Genomic DNA, 26683 nt, shown 5'->3' with positions numbered 1-26683 from the left:
ATCTCTCATACATAGCCAACATAACTTACATTTTGTGGTTAAAACGCTGATTGCAGAGGAAGCACAGCACAGATTCACAAGAACAATGCTGGGGTTTAAAGATTTACAAGGATAAACTCAGCTTGTATTCCCTCGAGTTTACTTGACTGATGGGTCATCTAATCAAGATGCTTAAAATTAGAAATTTGAATCGAAAGTGAGGAAACAGCGAAGATATAGGTCAACCATTATCTAAGTGAATGGTGGAGCAAGTTTGAGGGGACGAATGGGCTACTCTAATGCCTTTGTTCACAAGTGCTGGCAATAGGTATGGATAACATTGCTAGTGGGTTGCAGGAAATAAAAAAGGGCTAGAATAAATCAAATTACAGAGATAGGAAATTAAGCTAAGAGCTATAGAAAATGGTTTGTTTAATCCAAACATTTTTATGCTTACAAACTTCAAGTAATCACATATCTGGCGCCATCTGATGGACAAAAGTTAACATACACATTTTGTAGATCACAATTTTACTACTGCCCTGGTTTCAGTACATGAAAACAAATTAATATACTAATACAAGCATGTCAATTACTCTCTTCAGTGCACCCCACAATTGTAAACCTGTACCATAGCTCCTTATGGTCTAAAATCCAGGCGAGCATTAGCTCTTGCCTCCACTAACACAGTAAAAGGAAAGAAAAATCTGCAACACCATACAACATCGTCACGATTTTCCAAAGCACTTTACAGCGAATATCATAAGAACATAAGAAATAGGAGCAGGAGTGGGCCATTTAGCCCCTCGAGCCTGCCCCGCCATTCAATAAGATCATGGCTGATCTGAAGTGGATCAGTTCCACTTACCCGCCTGATCCCTATAACCCCTAATTCCCTTACCGATCAGGAATCCATCTATCCGTGATTTAAACATATTCAACGAGGTAGCCTCCACCACTTCAGTGGGCAGAGAATTCCAGAGATTCACCACCCTCAGAGAAGAAGTTCCTCCTCAACTCTGTCCTAAACTGACCCCCCTTTATATTGAGGCTGTGCTCTCTAGTTCTAGTTTCCTTTCTAAGTGGAAAGAATCTCTCCATCTCTACCCTCTCCAGCCCCTTCATTATCTTATAGGTCTCTATAAGATCCCCCCCTCAGCCTTCTAAATTCCAATGAGTACAAACCCAATCTGCTCAGTCTCTCCTCATAATCAACACCCCTCATCTCTGGTATCAACCTAGTGAACCTTCTCTGCACTCCCTCCAAGGCCAATATGTCCTTCCGCAAATAAGGGGACCAATACTGCACATAGTATTCCAGCTGCGGCCTCACCAATGCCCTGTACAGATGCAGCAAGACATCTCTGCTTTTATATTCTATCTCCCTCGCGATATAGACCAACATCCCATTTGCCTTCTTGATCACCTGTTGCACCTGCAGACTGGGTTTTTGCGTCTCATGCACAAGGACCCCCAGGTCCCTCTGCACAGCAGCATGTTGTAATTTCTTTCCATTTAGATAATAATCCAATTTGCTATTATTTCTTCCAAAGTGAATAACCTCGCATTTGTTAACATTATACTCCATCTGCCAGATCCTCGCCCACTCACTCAGCCTGTCCAAATCTCTCTGCAGACCATTCTGCGCCCTCCACACGATTTACTTTTCCACTTATCTTTGTGTCGTCTGCAAACTTTGTTACCCTACACTCAGTCCCCTCCTCCAGATCGTCTATATAAATGGTAAATAGTTGAGGCCCCAGTACCGATCCCTGCGGCACGCCACTAGTTACCATCTGCCAACCAGAAAAGCACCCATTTATTCCGACTCTCTGCTTCCTGTCGGATAGCCAATCCCCAATCCACGCTAACACCCTACCCCCAACTCCGTGTGACCCAATCTTCTTCAGCAACCTTTCACTTTCAGCAACCTATTCTTTCAACAGCCTATCACTTTTGATGTGCAGTAACTGCTGTTGTATACACAACCACAGTTAGAGCACAAAGAGTAAATCAATGAGTGAGAGCATAAATTGTTTTGTTTTTGTAGTGCTGGTTAAGGGGAGAATGTTAATCTGCAAAAGGAAAACTCTCCGCTCTTCAAAAGTTATTCTTTGGCTTTTATGTCTAACTGAAGAAGCAGTGAAGCCAGATTTAACATCAATCCAGAAAACAGTTTCTCAGACAAAGCAGCACTCCCTCAGTACTGCACAGGAGTTCAATTTAGATAAATATAGAAAACTTTTCGGAGTCACATCAACTTAGTTTTGTTTACAATATGATCATGAGAAAATCTACTAAATTTATTCTTCTCAATTAAATTATCCTTTAATTTCACTGTTCAACACATTTTTTCCTTTGGTTTGTTCCCCATATATTTTTATTGAATCTTATTTATTCTTTCTTCTCTTTCTTAGATTCACTGAAGCCATTTGCCATTCTCTAGCCATACTGGCAAATCACAGTTTAATCCCAAGTTCCACCAACAGTACCTGGATCTGGCCAAGTAGGAGTTGTGGAAGGGTTGCTTGGTGGCATTCTCCACTGACCTTTCCTGCTCTCCTTGTGAAAAAGCAGCTAGCCTGAATCTGACGCCCGACAACTGCTGCACAGCTTCGGTTGGAAGCTCACTCATGGGGTAACCATGAGTCCATGTTCCACTAATACAAAAAACTGCATTGGGGCATCTACAAGTTGTGCCTCTGGTGACCTGAGTTTTTTTAAAAAACTGTACATTCTTCAGTCTTGCCAGTTTTGGAAACACAACCATAACATGAAGCTTATCAAGACAGTGGTATATACTTTTAATCAAATTACAGCTTTCCAAACCTATATTGCAATGACAGAGCCAAAACATGGAGAATGACCAAAGTGATTGTGCAGTATACAAAGCCAGCATTCACCAGTGTATTTATGTTAGGAGAGGGAAGGGAATATGGGTCATAAACTCAGGATCTCACCCCTGAAATCATATATTCAGTATTACATTCCACATTGTAAAAGTCCATTATGGGTAGTGTTACAGGTTTAGGATATCAATTAACCCTTTAACTTCTTATTCTCAAGTTCTGAAATAATTCTAATTTGATAACCCTTATTAGTGACAATGGTTATATATTATTCAGTATAAAGACCTGACACATGCTCATATTTCAGCAGTAGTAAAGTACAACAGCAGTACCATTCTGCCCTGGGTAGAAGTGCAACCTCGTAGCTACTCTCTCATGTCCCAGGTACTGTCACATTAGTCAATGCTTCTACAATTTATGTGTTAGAGCAATCCATTCTTACAGTTTCTTTAATTAGCAAAGTCCAGGAAGACAAGTTCAACGCAATCATTATCACACTATAATTTGAACAATAATTATTTTAAAAATCTCTTAACTGTCCTGTCATTATCTGCTCTTTTAGGCCAGCAAGATCTCTGGCTTTTCACACTCCAATACACATCAACTCAGAAACATAGGCCAAAGCGTGGTGGCCTTGGAAACCAGTTATTTTGCATTGGTTCTAGCCCACATGTGGACTTCTGAGATCCTGCAATGGTGTTTATCTTCCAGTTCCCAGACACCAAGCTGTCTGTTTTCACACTCTGCTCGATTTCGGCTGATGTATACTTTTTAAAAAACTATTTGGACAATGAAAGCCCAAGTCATAATTTGCCATCAATTTACCTCTCAACTACTTTTAATCAGGAATATTTCATTCAGTATAGAATACAGCAGGGATGTACTTCTGAGGCTATACAAGGCTCTGGTCAGACCCTATTTGGAGTATTGTGAGCAGTTTTGGGCCCCGTATCTAAGGAAGGATGTGCTGGCCTTGGAAAGGGTTCAGAAGAGATTCATAAGAACGATCCCTGGGATGAGGAGTTTGCCGTATGAGGAACGGTTGAGGATTCTGGGTCTGTACTTATTGTAGTTTAGAAGGATGAGGGGGGGATCTTATTGAAACTTACAGGGTACTGCAAGGCCTGGATAGAGTGGACGTGGAGAGGATGTTTCCACTAGTAGGAAAAACTAGAACAAGAGGGCACAACCTCAGGCTAAAGGGACGATCCTTTAAAACAGAGATGAGGAGGAATTTCTTTAGCCAGGGAGTGGTGAATCTGTGGAACTCTTTGCCGCAGAAGGCTGAGGAGGTCGGGTCATTGAGTGTCTTTAAGACAGAGATAGATAGGTTCTTGATTAATAAGGAGATCAGGGGTTATGTGGAAAATGAATGGGGATCAGAAAAATATCAGCCACGATTGAATGGTGGAGCAGACTCACTGGGCTGAGTAGCCTAATTCTATTCCCATGTCCTATGGTCTTATGGCCAGTATAAGATTCAATACAACAGTGAAATTAAAGATATGTACAGTCAGGCATAGTATAGAGCATTGAGGTAGAGGATCAGCTGTGATCTGATTAAATGGTGGAGCAGGCTCAATGGCCTATTGCTGCTCTTAAGTTAGTTTTGGTAATTAGCAACACAACATAGAAATTTCCCAGTATTCTTAGAATAGTGCTCAACTCTTGCTCCGTTAAAGTGGCGGCGCAGTGCTTAGTACTGCTGCCTCACAGCACTCCATCTGACGAAGGGGCAGCGCTCCGAAAGCTTATGGTATTTGCTACCAAATAAACCTGTTGGACTTTAACCTGGTGTTGTGAGACTTCTTACTGTGCCTCACAGCACCAGAGACCTGGGTTCGATTCCTGATTTGGGTCACTGTCTGTGTGGAGTTTGCACGTTCTCCCCGTGTCTGCGTGGTTTTCTCCAGGTGCTCCAGTTTCAAAGAACAAAGAACAATACAGCACAGGAACAGGCCCTTCGGCCCTCCAAGCCCGTGCCGCTCCCTGGTCCAAACTAGACCATTCTTTTGTATCCCTCCATTCCCACTCCGTTCATATGGCTGTCTAGATAAGTCTTAAATGTTCCCAGTGTGTCCGCCTCCACCACCTTGCCTGGCAGCGCATTCCAGGCCCCACCACCCTCTATGTAAAATATGTCCTTCTGATATCTGTGTTAAACCTCCCCCCTTTCACCTTGAACCTATGACCCCTAGTGAACGTCACCACCGACCTGGGGAAAAGCTTCCCACCCTATCTATGCCTTTCATAATTTTATACACCTCTATTAGGTCTCCCCTCATCCTCCGTCTTTCCAGGGAAAACAACCCCAGTTTGCCCAATCTCTCCTCATAACTAAGCCCCTCCATACCAGGCAACATCCTGGTAAACCTCCTCTGTACTCTCTCCAAAGCCTCCACGTCCTTCTGGTAGTGTGGCGACCAGAACTGGACGCAGTATTCCAAATGCGGCCGAACCAACGTTCTATACATCTGCAACATCAGACCCCAACTTTTATACTCTATGCCCCGTCCTATAAAGGCAAGCATGCCATATGCCTTCTTCACCACCTTCTCCACCTGTGACGTCACCTTCAAGGATCTGTGGACTTGCACACCCAGGTCCCTCTGCGTATCTACACCCTTTATGGTTCTGCCATTTATCGTATAGCTCCTCCCTACATTATTTCTACCAAAATGCATCACTTCGCATTTATCAGGATTGAACTCCATCTGCCATTTCTTTGCCCAAATTTCCAGCCCATCTATATCCTTCTGTAGCTTCTGACAATGCTCCTCACTATCTGCAAGTCCTGCCAATTTTGTGTCGTCCGCAAACTTACTGATCACCCCAGTTACACCTTCTTCCAGATCATTTATATAAATCACAAACAGCAGAGGTCCCAATACAGAGCCCTGCGGAACACCACTAGTCACAGGCCTCCAGCCAGAAAAAGACCCTTCCACGACCACCCTCTGTCTTCTGTGACCAAGATGTGGAGATGCCGGCGTTGGACTGGGGTAAGCACAGTAAGAAGTCTCACAACACCAGGTTAAAGTCCAACAGGTTTATTTGGTAGCAAATACCATAAGCTTTCGGAGCGATGCCCCTTCGTCAGATGTAGTAGTTATCTGTTCTCCAACAGTACACAGACACAGTGTCTGTGTACTGTTGGAGAACAGATAACTACTCCATCTGACGAAGGGGCATCGCTCCGAAAGCTTATGGTATTTGCTACCAAATAAACCTGTTGGACTTTAACCTGGTGTTGTGAGACTTCTTATTCTGTGACCAAGCCAGTTCTCCACCCATCTAGCCACCTCCCCCTTTATCCCATGAGATCCAACCTTTTTCACCAGCCTACCATGAGGGACTTTGTCAAACGCTTTACTAAAGTCCATATAGATGACATCCACGGCCCTTCCCTCGTCAACCATTCTGGTCACTTCTTCAAAAAACTCCACCAGGTTAGTGAGGCATGACCACCCTCTCACAAAACCATGCTGACTATCGTTAATGAGTTTATTCCTTTCTAAATGCGCATACATCCTATCTCTAAGAATCTTCTCCAACAACTTCCCTACCACGGACGTCAAGCTCACCGGCGTATAATTTCCCGGGTTATCCTTCGTACCCTTCTTAAATAACGGGACCACATTAGCTATCCTCCAATCCTCTGGGACCTCATCTGCGCCCAGTGACGAGACAAAGATTTGCCTGAGAGGCCCAGCGATTTCATCTCTCGTCTCCCTGAGCAGCCTTGGATAGATTCCATCAGGCCCGGGGGATTTGTCAGTCTTTATATTCTCTAACAAACCTAACACTTCCTCCCTTGTAATGGAGATTTTCTCCAACGGTTCAACACTCCCCTCCGAGACACTCCCAGTCAACACATCCCTCTCCTTTGTGAATACCGACGCAAAGTATTCATTTAGGATCTCCCCTACTTCTTTGGGCTCCAAGCATAATTCCCCACTTTTGTCCCCGAGAGGTCCGATTTTTTCCCTTTTGTTCCTCCCACAAACTGAAAGACGTGCTGGTTGGGTGCAGTGACCCGAACAGACACCGTAGTGTGGCGACTTGGGGAATTTCACAGTAACTTCATTGCAGTGTTAATGTAAGCCTTACTTGTGACTAATAAATAAACGTTTTACTTTAAGTGCAGTAATGGTAATGCAGCATTCAGGTCAAAAACTTTCCTGTATTCAGTGGGTGTCTCATATGAACTTCCACTCGATCATTAAAGGTTCCATGATACAGCATTAAATGTCCTTTCTAATTCGGGCAACTGCAGAATGTAGAAATACTTAATACTGCAGAAGAAAGTGATCACTGGCAACGCTTGCACATAAAAACGTTAATCTCAAGATGCATTTAACAGATAGCAAACATATAGCATGCATGGCTCTGAACATAATAAATTTAACTAAAAGTAATGAAAATTCCTGCCTTTATCATGTAAAATGGATGAACTTGATTTCCGATTAGTAGACAACATTTTGAAGGGGACCAAATCTCTGAAGGTTATTTATTTTAAAGAGTCATTTAAAATGGTCATACTGATAACAGTTGAGTAATTCGAGAGAAAAACAAAATAAAAGGTGAAAGTTTATGGTGCAGGATACTAAAGTTGAAAACCGTAGCAAAGACGACAAGATAAACCAGGTGTGAAGGAATCTACATTTTAAAATTTACTTTGCATTTCTTGAGACAAACCCTATCTAAAACAGAAACTGAATTGAAAATTGAAACAGAAAAGGAAACAGACTGGATAAACATAGGAAGCACGGACCCTCCCAGTTTGTCAGGAAACAAAAACACACTGGAGTTTGGAATCCAAAACTTCTGGCAAACTGAATCTAGTTGAAAGATATAAAAGGACAGATCAGTCCAAGCTGGATAGCGGTAGTTCAGGAGTTCGGATATGCAGAATAGGCAGGTTGAAGAAAGCAGTTCAGATCCAGAAGCTGAGAATACGTTGCTGCTACTTGAAGATAACATCAACAGATCTACATCATCCAGAATGTGTGGGCAGATTCTGCTGACATGCCATTTGTGATGAACTGCGCCTGACAGATTCGGATCGAATGTGTGCTGCTGTCAGCTGGGGTTCAAACTGGCTCTCAGAAGGATTGTAACTGAAATTCTTTGAGAAGAAGCCCTTAGTTGTATTATAGTTGGTAATCAACTGTAATTTGCCTATTAATTCTGAATGTAGAGCATAAGATAGATAGTATATGGTATTTCTTTGTTAACTTTTGAATAGTCAAACTTCTGTTTCAAATAGTGGAATCTTGTGTCCTTATTCTTTTTAAATAACCAGGATTTAACTTATTTTTTTAAGTTACCAGTCTCCACTAAGATTACAACACAGGAAGCAGTGATAAATACAAAGATTGGGTTTTTAAAACCTTTAAGACATGAGGATGGATTGAGGGAGGGTAGACATTTCACAATTTTTAACTATTGGGGAATAATTAATTAGAAGCATTTTGAATGAGCCCAAACACAGTTCTTATGTTGTGTATAAATCTATAAAATAACTTGATTCTTATTATGTTTTGCTAATGACACAGTATTCAGGCAATCTCACAGGAATTTACGAAACTGGTTCATACACAGTTTTTGCATTTATGATGTTCCAGACCCAAGGATACTAAAACATCTTGGCTTCATCAATTTGCTTACTGCCATGCACAAGGCATAGAAGTTCATGAATCATTTAATACAAATAACTCAGTGCTCATTTCTTGCACTTATTTTTTTTAATTACTAGAATTTGACCATGCATTCTATTTCTAGAAATGTTGGCACAATTCAGTGCCAATAATAAAATGATACTTCATGAAAAGCATACATTTTAGTAAAAATGATTAGTAATTCCAATTTTCCTATTCAATACTGTTCAGCAGCAAGAAGATATCAGGATTTGAAAATTTACACAATATCAGGATTTGAGAATTGTGCATTTTTTTCCTCCACTTCGCATATCACAGGCAAGATAATTTCATTCAGAGGTAAGCATTTTCTTGGGGCACTGGATTGCCATATGTTGCACATAGTGGTTCTAAGGATGGCTTGACAAAGTTCCATAGAGGGGGGTTTCAAGGTGCTTTCAGGTGGGGGTGGGGGAGGGAGTACAGTCCTGGCGTAAAAAATTGGGGTGAGCTTTTGAGGCAGGCCTTCCACCTTCCCCACTCAACAAACTTGGAAGAAAGTCATCCCCCTGCCAATCCAATGGCCGGCAGGTCACTGGTCCAGAAACCTGGTACCCAGGTTGGTGGAAGAAAAAGATGAGATTAAATCAGGCAGTAGTAATTAGGTGAGACTAACCTTGGGCTTTAAATTGAGAGAATAGAAAGATTAAGGGAGGTTAAGATGACCTTTAATGGCACTTAAAGTCTAAGCACACTCATCATCAATGTCTACGTCCTCAATTCTGCAGCATTTTTCAATGTTCTTTCGATTTGAAATTGAAATTGTTGAGTTGCTAAACTCAATCTTCTTTTAAACTCTAAACTGTAACTTCTCTCTCTCTTACAACATTTCTTGTCTCTTAATTTTAAGAATCCAAATACAGTCAATGTTTCTGTAAACCTTCCTCTCTTGATCCTGCTCAGTTACAAATGAACTTATGCATATTTGTTCCTCCCTACCATTTTGAAATTAAGAATCATGAAAAAGTTCAATAAAGCTCACTTTCAGGCGTTGGGGTGTGTGATTAACCCATGCCCAGTTCCATCAAGGTAGCCAGCAGCAACTTTAAGCTGCATATCCCATCAACATAATTGTATTTTGCAGCCTAGCATAAAAAGTACTTTTAACTACCTGCACGATCACTGGGGGTTTCAAAGTGTGCACAGGGATGGTCACTGATGATTGCACAACATCCAATACCACTCATCTCCTCAGATACTGAAGCAGTCCATATTCAATGCAGCAAGACTTGGACAATTTCCAAGCTTGGAGCTGACAAGTGGCAAGTAATATTTCATAGAATCCCTACAGGAGGCCATTCGACCCATTGGGTCTGTACCGCCTCTTCAAAAGAGCTTCTTAACTAACCCCCCCCCCCCCCCCTTATCCCCGTAACCCCATATATTTACCTCCAACCCCATACATTTAGCATGGCCAATCCACCTAACCTGCACTTCTTCTGACTGTGGGAGGCAACTGGAGCACCCAGAGGAAATCCACACAGACAAGGGAGAACATGCAGTGACCCAAAGCTGGAATCAAACCCAGGTCCTGGCTCTGTGAGGCAGCACTGCTAACCACTATGCTACCCCAAATGCACCACACAGGTGCATCTCCAACAAGAGAAAATCTAACCATTGCTTCTTGACATTCAATGGTATTTCCAACACTGAATCCTCCACTATCAACAGTCTGGAGGTTATCACTGACCAAAAATTGAATTAGACCAGCCATATAAATACTGTGGCAAAAGAGCAGGTCAAAGGCTAGGAATCTTGCAGCAAGTAACTCAATTCCTGATTCCACAAAGCTTGTGCACCTTCTACAAGATATCACGAGTGTGATGGAATACTTTTCACTTGCCTGATGAATGCAACTTCAAAAACACTCAAGAAGCTTGACACCATCAGGACATAGCTTGATGTCCTACACGGTTGCACACTACTGCAAGCTGCATTCCCTCTAGAGTACAGCTTCAAGTCCGCACTTGACACTTTCCCAGGGTTTTCTGTCATGGTTGAGTAATATACAAAGCCCTCATCACGTGAGGTCATTAATTCCTTAGCAAGCAGAATGGCACCCGGCAAGGATGCCTAAGCAAAGGAAGTCCCATCTACTTTCACATATTTATGACCTCGTTGTTTTCTGGATAAGGGGAGGATTTGTTCCACAGAACATGCATGATACACAAAGCATCACATTATCCAAAAACAAAGACAGCAGAGGAGATTGCAACAACAACGAAAGCATCTCTCACTCCTCAATGCCACTGGGAAGGTCTTTATCAGAGCCATGCTTAAAAAATTCCAACTTTCAGGCTGAGAATATCCTGAAGAACTGTGTAGGTTCCATGCTGGCAGATGTACAGTGGGCACGATCTTCTCCATATGCCAGCTACGAGAGGAGTGTAGGGAACAGGACATAACTCTCTAGCTTACTTTGATAGGTCTCACAAAAACATTCAAGACTGCCAGCAGAGTAGAACATGATAAGGTTTTGGAGAAAATTGCCTTCCCAATGAGGTTCGTTAGTCTCATCTGCACCATTTGTGACAACATGCACTTTACAGTTTGGGGGTTTTGATGGTTTCAGGGCAAGAGTGGAGTGAAACAGGGCTGTATCCTAGCCCCCACCTTGTTTGATATTTTCTTCTCCATGCTCCTGACCTTCACCTTCCTTGCATTTATGGAAGGAGTTTACCTGCACACTAGGTCATCTGACAAGATATTTAATCAGTCCAGACTAAAAGCTGAAACAAACATACAGCACATCTATATCACAGAACTCCTTCACATTGGTGATGCCATGCAAGTTGTTTACACAGAAACTCAGCTACAGACACATGGATTTTCTCTCCCAAGCCTATGAAGTTGTTCTCCCTTACAATAAACATCAAGTAAACCACAGTTATGGGCCAGGGTGTCACATCTCCACCTTCAATCACAATTAACAACAGCTCTTTGTGTTTAGAAAATCCTGATACCATGGGTAGGAGTTTATGGCCTCCCTTGTCCCGAAACCGTAAGATCCCAAGGTCCATGGACCTTTCCATTGTCCGCTCTTCACCCACTCCAATTTCCGTGATGGACGGGGCAGTAAAATTCCAGCCCATGGGTCCACAGTGGCCCCGACTTCTGATGCAAAACTCGTGCATGCATTTGGAAAGCAACTGCCACCTTTGACCAATTCACAAAACTTCATGGAAAAACAAGCTGACTTTGTTGTTTTTCAACAACAAGATGAAAAACCAAGATTCCAGTTAACGAGGCTTGTGTTCTCAGCAACTTAGTGTACGATTGTGAAGCATGGCTAACTTAGTTATCAAAAAAAGCCCAACAATTTGTAATTTTCAATGTCTGTAGCTCATTCTCAGCACCTCATGGAAGGACAAAATTATGAATGTGACAGTCCTCACAAAGACAAAATCTTCCCAAGTATGCCAGCACTCACCAGAGGTAACTTTGCTGGCTTGGGCATTTTTGCAGGGTGGAAGATGGATGCATTCCCAAGGATATTTTGATGGCGAGGAAGTTGGGGCCAGAAGACCAGCAGAATTCTTGCATGGGTGACAAGGCGGCCCTAAACATCATTTTGTACACGAGACACGAACAAATGCAGAGGGAAATGGCGACATTACCCCTGGGCCAGTATGGGTCACCATGACGATCAACAGTTACAGCAGCTTGACAACCAGGGCTAATGTTGAAAAATAAGACATGACACCTGATAATTACCAAATTCGCAGCACTTGTGGCAGAACCTGCCTCTGCCAGATTGGTCTTTTCAACCATCAGCAATAAAGCACCATATGAAATTATTGCATCGCCAATGGATTTGCCACATCATTTTAAGTAGATGGAAGGATACCAATGACAGGAACAAGCCAGAGTGAGGGCTTACAGGTTCTCTGATGTGGCGTTGGAGGCGTTAGCCCAGGAGACTGAGAAAAAGAGAGGGACCACATTTCTACAGGAGGCCATGAGACCCTCAAGGTATAACATAGAAAAGGAATTGGAGTGAGTGGCTGGGAAGCCAAATTTCCATAGTCTGGCCCCAAGGTCAGAAACCTCACATGATCAGGTAAGCGAATGATTCTTCAAATGAAATCTCTCATGCACTGCACCACATGCTGCTTAATGTACTACAGCCACATCACTCACTCATCAGCAACCAGAATTTGTGCTGAATATTCAGATACTCCACCTCACCCTCACACGCTTACCAATGTTGCCATCCCAACACCCAACTCTCGCAGTTTCCAAATAATTCCAGCAATTCAGCTATAACGGGCACATCACCCAAACACATTGCAATACACTCCATGACAATCTTCTCTCTTCTCTTACCAAACAAGGTTGTACTTGAACAGAGAGAGAAGCCAAGAACTGATGGGGATCGGGATGCTTGCAACTCCTCTGAGTTCTTAACGACAGACAGGACTCTGCATCATGAGGACGTGGTATATATGGATTTTAGTAAGGCGTTTGATAAGGTTCACCATGGTAGGCTTCTGCAGAAAATGCAGATGTATGGGATTGGGGGTGATCTAGGAAATTGGATCAGGAATTGGCTAGCGGATAGGAAACAGAGGGTGGTGGTTGATAGTAAATATTCATCATGGAGTGCGGTTACAAGTGGTGTACCTCAGGGATCTGTTTTGGGGCCACTGCTGTTTGTAATATTTATTAATGATCTGGATGAGGGTATAGTTGGGTGGATTAGCAAATTTGCTGATGACACCAAAGTCGGTGGTGTGGTAGACAGTGAGGAAGGGTGTCGTAGTTTGCAGGAAGACTTAGACAGGTTGCAAAGTTGGGCCGAGAGGTGGCGGATGGAGTTTAATGCGGAGAAGTGTGAGGTAATTCACTTTGGTAGGAATAACAGATGTGTTGAGTATAGGGCTAACGGGAGGACTTTGAATAGTGTGGAGGAGCAGAGGGATCTAGGTGTATGTGTGCATAGATCCCTGAAAGTTGGGAATCAAGTAGATAAGGTTGTTAAGAAGGCATATGGTGTCTTGGCGTTTATTGGTAGGGGGATTGAATTTAGGAGTCGTAGCGTTATGTTGCAACTGTACACAACTCTGGTGCGGCCGCACTTGGAGTACTGTGTGCAGTTCTGGTCCCCACATTACAGGAAGGATGTGGAGGCTTTGGAGAGGGTGCAGAGGAGGTTTACCAGGATGTTGCCTGGTATGGAGGGGAGATCCTATGAGGAGAGGCTGAGGGATTTGGGATTGTTTTCGCTGGAAAGGCGGCGGCTAAGAGGGGATCTTATTGAAACATATAAGATGATTAGAGGTTTAGATAGGGTGGATAGTGATAGCCTTTTTCCTCTGATGGAGAAATCCAGCACGAGGGGGCATGGCTTTAAATTGAGGGGGGGTAGTTATAGAACCGATGTCAGGGGTAGGTTCTTTACCCAGAGGGTGGTGAGGGATTGGAATGCCCTGCCAGCATCAGTAGTAAATGCGCCTAGTTTGGGGGCGTTTAAGAGATCCGTAGATAGGTTCATGGACGAAAAGAAATTGGTTTAGGTTGGAGGGTCACAGTTTTTTTTTTTTGTTTTTTTTAACTGGTCGGTGCAACATCGTGGGCCGAAGGGCCTGTTCTGCGCTGTAATGTTCTATGTTCTATGTTCTATAACAGTCACTGAGGCCATTGCATTTGGCATGCCAGCATTCAAGATGACGATGCATTCTGCCCTATTTATTTTCTCAAATCCAATCTTAATCACCCTGATATCTGGCATGAAGTACAAGCTGCAGATGATGTGGCCATAGACCTCCAGCTTTCCATCCCAATCCCTTCCCCTAGTCCAAACCGCCCCTTTGGCATTTTTGCTTGCAGTTACCCAAGAACTGCCATGTGGCCAGACAGTGCAGCTCCATCATAAAAAAGTAACAGCAAAGCCCTGATAAAGAAGCATCACCATTTCTTATTACACTTGCAGCCACCAACTCAGATGTTGGCATTGCAAGTACAGTAGAGGATATTAGAGATTCAGAATCAGCAAGTGTTGATTCACTGGGTATATCAGGACCCCACTCATCACAATGCCAATATTGAGACACCCCCTCATTCCCCATGCCCACTTTCCGCAAGCATTGCGGTTTTTCCCTCTTTCCTTCACCCTCACAGGCATCAGGGCTCTCCCCTCTCCCACCCACAAGGGGAACCCCCTCCCTCCCGACCCAATGGAGGAGGGTAATCCCCCCTTGCCAGAGCCCCATTTATGTGCCTCCTGGGTACTGCCAAGGAGCAATTCCAAGCCTTATCCCTCAAACCACAGGGCCTACAGGCACCCCTGACGTAGTCAGCATGATTGGTTATCGCTTTTGAAAAGGATCCATCATGGACAGACGCATTTAAATTTAGAAGTCAGACTCACGCCCTTTTTGGGTGATCGGAGTTGGAAGAGTTTTGACTAATCACTGGTACAATGGATCAACAATATATAAAATATCAGACAGCACTGTGATATGTCTGTGGTACGTAGTTCAAGAGTCCATCTCCAGTTTTAAAGTTTATTTATTAGTGTCACAAGCCGGCTTACATTAACACTGCATTGAAGTTACTGTGAAAACCACCTAGTTGCCACACTCTGGTACCTGTTTGGGTACGCTGAAGGAGAATTTAGCATGGCCAATGCACCTAACCAACACGTCTTTCAAACTGTGGGAGGCAACCGGGGCACCCGGAGGAAACCCATGCAGGCACGGAGAGAACGTGCAAACTCCACACAGCTAGTGATCCAAGCCAGGAATCGAATCCGGGTCCCTGGCGCTGTGAGGCAGCAGTCCTAACCACTGTGCCAGCGTGCCGCCCTCTGAACTCCCAACCATACTGATAACATTGTGAGAAATCACCAAAAAGTCAGATATTTTCCCACAACAGGAAGGATCATTGGAGGAATCTTGCATAGCTATTGGTGATTAACGCACAAGTTGACATTGACAGAATAACATGAATATTTAAATATTTGCTTAACATAGGAACCCTTATACTACTATAACCTTTATACCATATGATGTAAAGTTATTGGAGACATTCTGATATTAACAAACTGTTCCCAAGTTTCCAAATTGTTTCTTCAATTGCATTGATTTTAGTTGAAACACTTTGTTCAGAAAAAAAATTATCCCACATCTTCTCAGCATCATACATAAAACAACATTTAGTTGCAAAGAAATTACAACAAGGAAACAGACCGTTCAACTGCCACGTGCCTTTCATATCCGATTCAATTACAAAGAAAGAAACAATATCAAAATAAGAAAATTTTGCAACGGTCCCATAGCACGGAGGCCATTTATTTAAATTCTTAGACTGTAAAAGTAAAATCCTAAGCCACATACCTCAGAGGGTTGCTGCAGCCCTGGTTTGACCTGATTGGGCGTTGCAGACCACACAATGTTTACATTGTTTGAAGGCATAGAAGGTGAAGAACACACATTTCCATTCTTCAGCTGCTCGGCTGAACGAGACCTTGGTCCCTGCCATCCTAGCACACTATCTGAAAAGAAAGCGGAGTTCTGTTAATAATTCCAATTATTTGGAAGGTAATCTAGGTCATCTACATTGAAGTTATTAAAAAATACTATAGCTACAGTCTCCGTCACATGATTTGGTTCATAAGTTGTAATCGTTTGGTAGTACAGAATTGAGTATTGCTCAACAAAAATATTTTGCTGAAGCTTTTCATCTTGCACACATCAGGGCAATCACAAAAATACCAACTTCAGGGAAAACACCAACTTTATACTGTAAAAGAGCGAGCTGATTGGTTGGCAGGTGGACTTGCCATGACATTAACTAATGCATTCTTCATGGCAATGGGTGACAGTTCATTTGCACTCTCTTCTCATATAACATAAAGTTGTTTCCCTGGCATTGATACTAGTGATTGTCCTGATAAATACAAGACAAAAAGCTTTGACAAGATTTTTGTTTCATAAATATTCTTAAGCTATTTTTTGTACAAATGCTTAGGTTCCACAACTGATACACTGTAGAAACAGAAAATGCTTTAAATACTCAGAGCCTGGTAACACCTGTGAAGAGAGAAACAGTTAATGTTTCGAGTCAAATTGGACTTTTCTTCAGTTTACCAACCCTGTTTTGATTTCAGATTTCCTGCATCCACAGTATTTTGCTTTTTTGATACGCTGCACATTTTGTTTTGAAAGTCATTACACAGCTCTTCAAGGGACAGGGTTTTAAATCTTGCATCAATAGTCATTGCTATATGAGAGATATTGTTTGTGAAAGCCATTATACAGCACTTCCAGGGACAGATTTTTAAATCTTGCATCAGCAGTCATGGCTGCATGCGAAATTTTGTTTTGAAAGCCATTACACAGCAATTCCAGGGACAGGTTTTTAAATCTTCCATCAGCAGTCATTGTTGTGTGTTTGTATGTGGACTTAAGACATTTAGTAAAGAGTTGCATAATATTTATTTGGAAAATAGAAGCACAGTAGTATGATGCTAGTGCCTGGGTACACAATTTAAGTGATAGGGCGGAGAAAGTCACGGTGAATGTATGTTTTCTTGACTGTGGTGTTACGACACAAAGATTGGCCCCCTTTTGAGATGTGAACGCCAAGTCCCCCAAAGAGGAATATCTCGCCTTGTAATCTGTTAAAAGTATGTGGGAAGGTGAACTGTAATGTTTCGTGGTTAACTCACAGAAATACCTGACACTTTAAGATGAACTCTTAATTTATTTAACTAACAGGGAATCTTAACTAAACAAGTAACGTACTGAATAAAATAAGATTCTGATGGAATGCCATTCAAATAAATGCAATGCCCTTCATTAACAAAAAAAATAGAATTTAGTCATTCTCAAAAAATATACAACCAGTTTTGTGTCTTTCAGAACCTTTTGGAGTTTCTCGGTTGATTTCTCTGTCTTTCTGATTTGGTACCTTTCAGTGGTTGGATGGTGTGTTCTCTTAAGACATACATAAAGCTGGCATAGTTGAGAGCCGAGAACTCTTAGCTCTCGCCAATTGGCATTTGCTCTCTCCCTCTCGAGGCTAGAGAGGTAGCAGTTGCTATCTCCTGTTTTCCTCCCTTGCACTCTCTTTTATACCAGTGATGACCAATCACTTTTCCTACAATAGGATTGGTCTGATTTTGTCAACATCATCAAATTCAAATGTTATAGGTTCTTGGTATCTGAGCGTCTGCTTTAAATTGACAGGCTGAATTCAAAAACATTCAAATGCCTGAAGCTTGTTACTAAGGCAACCTTGGATACAAATGTTTCAGCTTGGACTTGGTATGTACTTTGCATTTTAAATCTCCAAACACAAACAAAACACCAGCTTTTGAAGGGACCACGCAATGTTCTTTCCCTCTAGCATTTTTACATTCTTTACATCTTACAAGTTCAACTTTGCAACAGTAGGAAAGTATACAGGGCTATTGCTTTAACTTTTACATAAAAATTAACTAGACATATCTGGCAACATAAAAAAAATGATCAGTATAGTAGCAGATTTCAAGACAGACAGACAATGGTGGATTCAACTTAATACAGATACATTTTGGGAGAACAGAGGCATGACATTATTTTGAGGGGGGTAAAAAAGCAGAACCTGTGATGCATATTCACAAATCCGTGGCACTTGTAGTTAACAATGCATATGGGTTACTTGGCTTTTTAGATAGAGGCATCAAAGACAAACATAAGAAAATCATGTTAAGCCTTTGCAAATAACCAGTGTTAGGAAATCATGACATTAAAACATGCTACCGTGCAAAGGGACCTGGGGGTCCTTGTGCATGAGACGCAAAAGCCCAGTCTGCAGGTACAACAGGTGATCAAGAAGGCAAATGGGATGTTGGCCTATATTGCGAAGGGGATAGAATATAAAAGCAGGGATGTCTTGATGCACCTGTACAGGGCATTGGCGAGGCCGCAGCTGGAATACTGTGTGCAGTATTGGTCCCCTTATATGAGGAAGGATATATTGGCATTGGAGGGAGTGCAGAGAAGGTTCACCAGGTTGATACCGGAGATGAGGGGTTTGGATTATGAGGAGAGGCTGAGGAGATTGGGTTTGTACTCGTTGGAGTTTAGAAGGATGAGGGGGGATCTTATGGAGACTTATAAGATAATGCGGGGGCTGGATAGGGTGGAGGCGGAGAGATTCTTTCCACTTAGTAAGGAAGATAAAACTAGAGGACACAGCCTCAAAATAAAGGGGGGTCGGTTTAAGACAGAGTTGAGGAGGAACTTCTTCTCCCAGAGGGTGGTGAATCTCTGGAATTCTCTGCCCACTGAGGTGGTGGAGGCTACCTCGCTGAATATGTTTAAAGCGCGGATGGATGGATTCCTGATCGGTAAGGGAATTAAGGGTTATGGGGATCAGGCGGGTAAGTGGTACTGATCCACGTCAGATCAGCCATGATCTTGTTGAATGGCGGGGCAGGCTCGAGGGGCTAGATGGCCTACTCCTGCTCCTACTTCTTATGTTCTTATGACGAAATAGAAAATAAATCATTGCGTTACCATGAGTTACCATATGTTCTGGTGATTGCATGGTTAAAGAACAAACTATTTTAAAATAGAAACTGTAGGAAGACACATTGGCTGGGTTGATGGAATTAGGGTTTCTGATCGGATTAGCCTAGAACACTTGTTTACTTAAAACAAGTTAATAACAATGGAGAATAGAGTGTCAAAAGTTATAGTAAAGATGGTTAAAAAAAGTCCAAAAGATAAGATAGAGTTGAAATTCATGTTATATTATAAAAGTGAGCTCATTTAATAAAGGCAATTAAGAGTGACTTCTGAGAAAGTTAGTGCAGATAAGGGAAGATCAAAAGGAAAAACAGTATATCAGAGACAAGTTTACTCTGCAAGTGAGTTGTTTTGAGACCACAGCTCATATCAGGCAGTTGTGTCAACTCCCAACTAGCTACACCTGGAGAAAGCCTGTTTGAGAAGGCAGTTGCCTCTATCCTAAGTCAGAAGCAACTCCAAAGGATATGGGTGCCTGGTGTGGTATCTATTGCTGGATTTTACTCATAGTTTTCAAAAAGTATGGGATGTGGTTTGGGGAGGTTTAGTGCTGAGGTAATGAAAATAGAGGGATTTGGAACTGAATAAATTTAAAGGTAATGGTCAAGATCTTGCTGCCATTCACGCTGGCGGGATTTTACAGTCCTGCCAACAGCACACCGCCCGCCCCCCCACCTCGCGGGTTTCCCAGCGGAAAGGGGTGCGTTCAACAGGAAACCCCATCGACAACTTAGCGAGTGGCATGCCATCTCCCGCCACCATGAAACATGCCACAGAAAGGGAGGAAAATCCTGCCCACTGTATATAGGCTTCAATGTAGTTAAGTGTATTTTTAGTAATTTTGTGTTTTACTGTTTAATAAATATTTATTTGTTTATAAATAATCATTAAAACATCTGGGATATTCTTCACTGGTCTTCACATCTTTCCTCACATTATAGCAAATTGCAAATTGAGAGCAGGCATTCCAAGTTTCCCTTCTGGAATTTGGAGCACCCTTGCATTTAACATCAGCTGTGCTCTTAACACTGGTTAGGTTTCAGCTGGATTATCATGTACAATTCTGGGCACCACACATTAGGAAGGATACCTCTGGAGAGTAGAGAGTAGGGACGATGCCACGGGTGAAGGCAGGTGTTCAGAAGCTGAGACTGTTCTCCTAAGAGTAAAGGCGGCTAATGGGAGGCCTAATAGAGGTATTCAAAATTATGACAGGCTATGATTGAACAGGCAGGGAGAAATTATTTCCTCTGTCAAATGGGTCAGTACAGTAAGAAGTTTAACAACACCAGGTTAAAGTCCAACAGGTTTATTTGGTAGCAAAAGCCACACAAGCTTTTGGAGCTCCAAGCCCCTTCTTCAGGTGAGTGGGAATTCTGTTCACAAACAGGGCATATAAAGACAAAACAGAATTCCCACTCACCTGAAGAAGGGGCTTGGAGCTCCAAAAGCTTGTGTGGCTTTTGCTACCAAATAAACCTGTTGGACTTTAACCTGGTGTTGTTAAACTTCTTACTGTGTTTACCCCAGTCCAACACCGGCATCTCCACATCACAAATGGGTCAGTAACCAGAGGTTAGAGAGCCTGACATTCAGCGAGTCTGTCACCTCTCTTGTATAGCAATGGATAGAAATCGAATAGAAACATCAGATATGCTTCAGCTAGAAAGATCTGGACGCAAAGAAGTTAATGTAGAATTAGAAAGTTACAACATGGATTATGCAGCATGTAATTCACCTGTAATTCTCTAAGGAGAACAGTCCCAGCTTCTGAACACCTGTCTTCACCTTTGGCATCATCCCTACTCTCTACTCTCCAGAGGTATCCTTCCTAATGTGTGGTGCCCAGAATTGTACATAATAACACTGGTTAGGTTTCAGCTGGATTAAGAGCACAGCTGATGTTAAATGCAAGGGTGCTCCAAATTCCAGAAGGGAAACTTGGAATGCCTGCTCTCTATTTGCAATTTGCCAACTACTGGCAAGCGCTAACCTCGCCCTACTTGGGATGCAGATCTGCTTGCAACAGGTGACAGGTTTCAATGAGCACCTCGTTGGTAATATGGAGGCATCACATACAGTTAAGAGAATTACTCCTTGAAGACTCCAGGTGTATGTGGCCCCTCGCTAAAAGCCCTCTTTCCCCCTCCTCTTCACCTCTGTCCACTCAGCTATCTTCTGCTCAATCTCCCTGTCATGTCAAGGCAACCAAGTTTCCTCTAAATATTTCCATCCATGTGTGGAATGAATTTTATTATGTGCACCAATATCAAGGTATCATTTCAATGTGTGCCATCAGTAGAAACAAAAAAGCTATAAATAATAAACATATTTAAAAAGTTACCACAGTTACGGAAGTAGAAAGAATATCACGTCCCAGCCACTGACACAGTAACACGCCACGCAGTAACACAAATTACAAGATTTTATGCAATTCAATTTTAAATTCATCATGGTGGGATTTGAGCTCATGCCTCTAGGCTGAGTTCAGTACAATAATCCACTACACTAGCACATATGAGAGGTCACAAACATCTAGTCGTGTTATTAGATTTTGTAAAACAATTATTTTTTTTAAATACAAGAAGTCTTAAAGATAGATGCCAAATCATCTGGCCCTTTCCCCCACAATGCGGTCGAGCTCCTAGAAAGCTCCCAAGCAATTTGCAGCACATACCCAGACATGAAAAGAATACACCCTACACATGAAATTCAATGAATCCGCAAACAGACAATGGCTTTCCCGGAAGATATGAAAACCTTGGCCCCTTTAGAAAATTGCACCTGAAGAGGGAACTTTGAATTGCCTTTTACCTGGTTGTGGTAGAGGTATTTATTAGTTTTTTTTATATGACAGCTTGTTTTTCAGTCATTTGACAGAAGAAAAGTAGAGTTGGTAACGATCACTCAAGACGAACAAGGATCATTTGTTTCAATTTGACGAGCTCAAAATAGCAACAGCTAAGGAGACTTGCCTCTTGAATTGAGATCAGTAATGGCTGATGTCGGGAAGGAAAAGCAGCATTGGGAGTTGCTGACAGCAACGGTAGCTTTCTCTGCCATATCATGCAGGGCTTTGAAAAAAACCTGGCATGGAACTTTATAGCTGTTCATGCCAGTAGGATCTTCTGGTCTCACCGATGGCGCACTCCTGCCATGGGTTTCGTGGCAGTGAGAGTGTATTCTATGGGAAAGTCCTTGGGCAACAGTGGGACCAGAAGATCCCACCCCCAACCAATGACAGACCCCTTCTGTAAAACACGCAGCAGGTTGTGCAGTAAATCCCACCCTTGAAGTCATGGGTTCCACAATGTATCACTGGCCTCTGATTCGCCCGCCTGCCACTCAATGATCCAGGATGCCATTTTTAAAGGCATTCAGGTGCACCCCCTCTGCGCTACTCTGGCAATCCCTGGCACACCAGAGCACCCGCAGCACTACCTGGATGTGACCCTCTCCCCTCCAAGTGCTACACGCCTTCTGAAATCAATCATTGTTCATGCGGTTCTACCATCACACCTTCATATATGGATTTTTTTGACGTGGGGGTGATGATTCCAGCTTATGGCCTGATAAAGATATGATAATTTATTATAAAGAGGTTCCTAACATTGGATGTTGGGAAACGCGACCCACTGATGGAGGGGGAAGCGACCATTGTTTCCTGGTTTAAAGTCAAATGTGACTTTAGCCTTATCGCTATATTTTCTGCCCCCGTCACTGAAACTGCCTGATGTGAACGGCAGCGAAAAATCCTGGTCAGTATTTGGAAATGTGGACAGCTTAAAATGTCCCATGAGATAACATAGGAGGAACCTTTACATTATTATTTGGAGATCTGGGAATGCCCTTGTGCTTTTAATGTGTCAAAATTCTTTGGATCAATCTTCCTTTGATAATATTATAAAATCAGCTGCAGAAAAATGACCAGATCAGTGGTATTAACTGGTCCCAAAAATTCTCTTAACTCTTAATAACAGATTAGCTCTGCACTCTTTCAGCTTTCCTCCTGCTTGCAGCTTCCCTCCTCCATCTGGCTGTTCCACCCAACTCACAGCTGATTGTGACTGTGTTTTGCTCACTAACCCTCCTCCACAGTGCCATTCTCCCTCTCACCACCTCCCTCCCACTTGCCGCTTTTCCCCAACCTTCCTGCTCATCACATGCCTCAACTGAGCCCTCACTTTGAGCAATGGCTCAGGAGAAGGGTGGTGAGGCAGAGGAAGCATACAAGAGAACCTGAGTGGATGATCAGGATCAGAAGCAGCAAGCAGGAGGGACAGCAAGCGAACCACATGAAAGACAAGTGCTGACATAGCTTCAGGCTCCAGGAACTGATACGAGTGAATTTCAGCTGTTAATTCCGCCTGTTAATCCTGTCAGGCTTGGCTTTCATCCATTAATTTTCTGCCATGGGGAAATCCACCAGTTCTTTGCTCGTGGGTTAGGGTGGCACTAAATCTCATTTAGCCTTCAAGATAGCGTGACTGAAAGAATTAAGTGATGGATTGTTGCACAGGCATGCAGTTTGGAGGAAACACTGGTGGCAACTACAGCATTCAGGAGTGAGAGCAAGTTTTGTGAGCAGAACCTTTTAAGTAAGAACCAAGGCCTTCACCGCATGCAACACTGGAGGTTTCACAAACCTTAAATACAAGAACAAACAATCAAGCATCTTCTACCAACTCAACAACAGCCAGTAGAAATTAATCAGCAGCTAATCTGAAAACGCTTGATCTATTTAAATAGTGTTAGTGGAGGGTTTCCTCCAGTTTAGCTCTGCGATGGTAGAAGAGGGCATTACATGAAGTGTTGATGTCAAAGTGGTACCGCTACAGTAAAATCAGTGTAATATGTTGACTAATATCATGATCTGCCTACTCTGCATACTTCTGACATATATTCCGAACATCTCTGCTAAGGTGCTCTTACCAAAATGGTGTTCAGCACAGCCCAGATCAGAGCCATTAATATAGGACTGAACAAATGAGTCAAATTTTGCATCCAGGAAAGTTTTAGTTTTATGTCCCATCAAAAGGCGACACCTAAAACAGTACAGCACTGAAATATTAGCCTGGATTATGCAAACAAGACCCTGAAGTGAAAACTGGACTCATTTTATTTTGACTCAGAGGCAAGATTGGAAGAAGACCTTCATTCTCTTTTAAGTACAGTTTATATTTGTAACTACTTGGCTCTGCAGCCTTTTAATGTCCTTCTTACTGGTGCTGAGAACAAACCAGGTTTGTCCAATCTCCCCTCATAGCCATACTATCGGAAGGATGTGGAGACTTTGGAGAGGGTACAGAAAAGGTTTACCAGGATGTTGCCTGGTTTGGAGGGTATTACCTGGTTTGTTTTCACTTGAACGTCGGAGGTAAAGGGGCAGCCTGATAGGAATTTACAAAATTATGAGAGGCATTGATAGAGTGGATAGTCTGAGTCTTTTTCCCAGTGTCAAAATGTCAATTACTAGGGGACATAGATTTAAGGTAAAAGGGGGAAAACTGTAAAGGAGATGTGAGAGGCAAGTTTTCTTTTTTTTTTTACACAGAGGTGGAATGCGCTGCCAGAAGAGGTGGTAGAAGCAAATACAATAGCAACATTTAAGGGGTATTTAGACAGATACACGAACAGGCAGGGAAGAGAGTGATACAGAATGCATAGAGGCAAAAGATCTTCAGTTTCGAAGGGCGTCATGTGTCATTGCAGGCTTGGTGGGAAAAAAGGCCTGTTCCTGTGCTGTACTATTCTTCGATTGTCTACTGCCATCAATATTACCTTTTCATATTACCACAACTTTTGCTGCAACTAATAATGTGTACCTGGAACCTAGGTCTCCTTGCAACTGGAATTAATATGCCCGTGATGAAAAGGGGAGAGACCTTCTGGTAACATTTCCCATGTGGTGTTGAGTTAGTATCCCAAATAAATCTTTTCCAAATTTAGCACACTATTCATTACCTGAAACATGAATTCCCTACACCGCAGGCGCACTGTAGATGCAGTGCATACTAGTTACAAGATCTACTGCAGCAACTTGTTGGGTGCCTCCCGAATTCTCAACCTCCCATGTCAGGAAGGAGGGTAGCAGGTGCATAAGGTCATCTTCTGCAAGCTTCCCTCCAAGTTTCAGATCCATCCTAACTTGGAAATAAATCATCATTGGACTAAAACCTTGGAGCACCCTACCCAACAGGGCTGTGCAATTATGTACAACAAATGGACTCCAGCGATTCAAGCAGGCAGCTTATCACAACTGTTTATTTATTTGTTAGTGTCACAAGTAGGCTTACATTAACACTGCAATTAAATTACTGTGAAAATCCCCTAGTCACCACACTCAGGCACCTGTTCGATTACACGGAGGGAGAATTCAGCATGGCCAATGCACGTAACCAGCATGTCTTTCAGACTGTGGGAGGAAACCCACACAGACACGTGGAGAGCGTGCAGATTTCGCACAGTGACCCAAGCCAGAATCGAACCAGAGTCCCTGGTGCTGTGAGGCAGCAGTGCTAACCACTGTGCCACCATGCACTGTGTCAAAGGAATTAAGGGCAGCCAATAAATGCTGGTCTTGACAGCAAGGTCCACAATCCATGAACAAATTTTAAAAGGGGTACAGTCTGAGATGAGCTGGGGACCCAGTGTTTTACTAGGCTACCACTGATTCACGACACCATAATACTTGCCTGTTGACAATCTTTTGCTATGCTGGGCTGCTTGCTGTGCACTTTGTTGTAGAATGTTCAAGCATTCACCAAGGCAGCTCATGGTAGCAGCTGAGGTAGCTTTCAAAAGCAGCAAATCTTGATCCAATGCAGACAGAGGCCCATAAGGTGGGAGAGATTCTATTGAATGCACAAGACTCTTTTGTTGTCCTTCTGCCTGGTTCATCATCTATTAAAATAAAAATCAAGAGTCTAATGGATCTGTAAATGAATAACTGTTGAAGCCAAAACATGCAAAATTCATTATCAGAAATAAACAAAACTTCCCTGACAGTATTTTTCTAAGAATAACAACACACAGGATTAGCTTTCCAATAAAGATCAAAATGAAGAAAATCACAAATTTCTTGAACTAACCATCGAAGGTTGCAGTAACACCTTCACACCAAAATAAAAACATAATCTGAATAAAGTGTATGGATTCCAAAATTATGGTCTATGAAAGGTTTCATGCCTCATAAACTAAGCTTGTTTTACTGCAGTCAGCATTAGAAATTTGAATAAATTTTAAGATGCTGCAAGGTCAAAGTAATTGTATATTAAAAGTAAAACAAATATTTTAGTGTGCTTAGGATTACTGTTACAAACATTTAAGTGAATTTGTAGCCATATGCTACAAGGGTTTGGGCAACTTTTCTCGAGTGACCTAAATCTCTGCACTTAGATGTCTGGTCATCCTTGCCTCCTTAAAGTACAAAGTTATGAAGTTATTTTGGCTCCAAACAAAATTAGCAACATCATGTTCACCTTTAAATAAAGGAATTCTTCACACAAAGGAGACCATTCCTATGGTAACAAGCAGTGGTGGAAATTTCACAAAGGATTGCGCCCCTTTGGTAATCTTGATATCATTGATATCATGATATTGGGGGACGTTGTCTAGCTGACCACCTATGCGGCTATGA

At 42.4% G+C, this 26683-nt stretch overlaps 1 protein-coding gene across 2 annotated transcripts in view; it reads right to left on the bottom strand.

The window, feature by feature from the left end:
• The window catches only part of LOC144511797 (oxysterol-binding protein-related protein 10-like), a 198164-nt gene that overhangs the window by 81281 nt on the left and 90200 nt on the right, over positions 1-26683 (bottom strand). The window contains exons 5-6 of one of the 2 annotated variants that reach the window (XM_078242146.1): positions 25740-25947; positions 15865-16022 (exon numbers count right to left, since the gene is read on the bottom strand). In XM_078242146.1, the coding sequence (XP_078098272.1) occupies positions 15865-16022; positions 25740-25947 (366 nt within the window). Of the gene's footprint in view, positions 1-15864; positions 16023-25735; positions 25948-26683 lie in introns of both variants that reach the window. The other variant, XM_078242136.1, reaches the window with a different exon arrangement.

Source organism: Mustelus asterias, chromosome 2, assembly GCF_964213995.1.
Source record: "Mustelus asterias chromosome 2, sMusAst1.hap1.1, whole genome shotgun sequence".
Lineage (NCBI taxonomy): Eukaryota > Metazoa > Chordata > Chondrichthyes > Carcharhiniformes > Triakidae > Mustelus > Mustelus asterias.
Note: the sequence above shows the minus strand (reverse complement) of the source record. Positions and strands in the feature narration are given on the sequence as shown.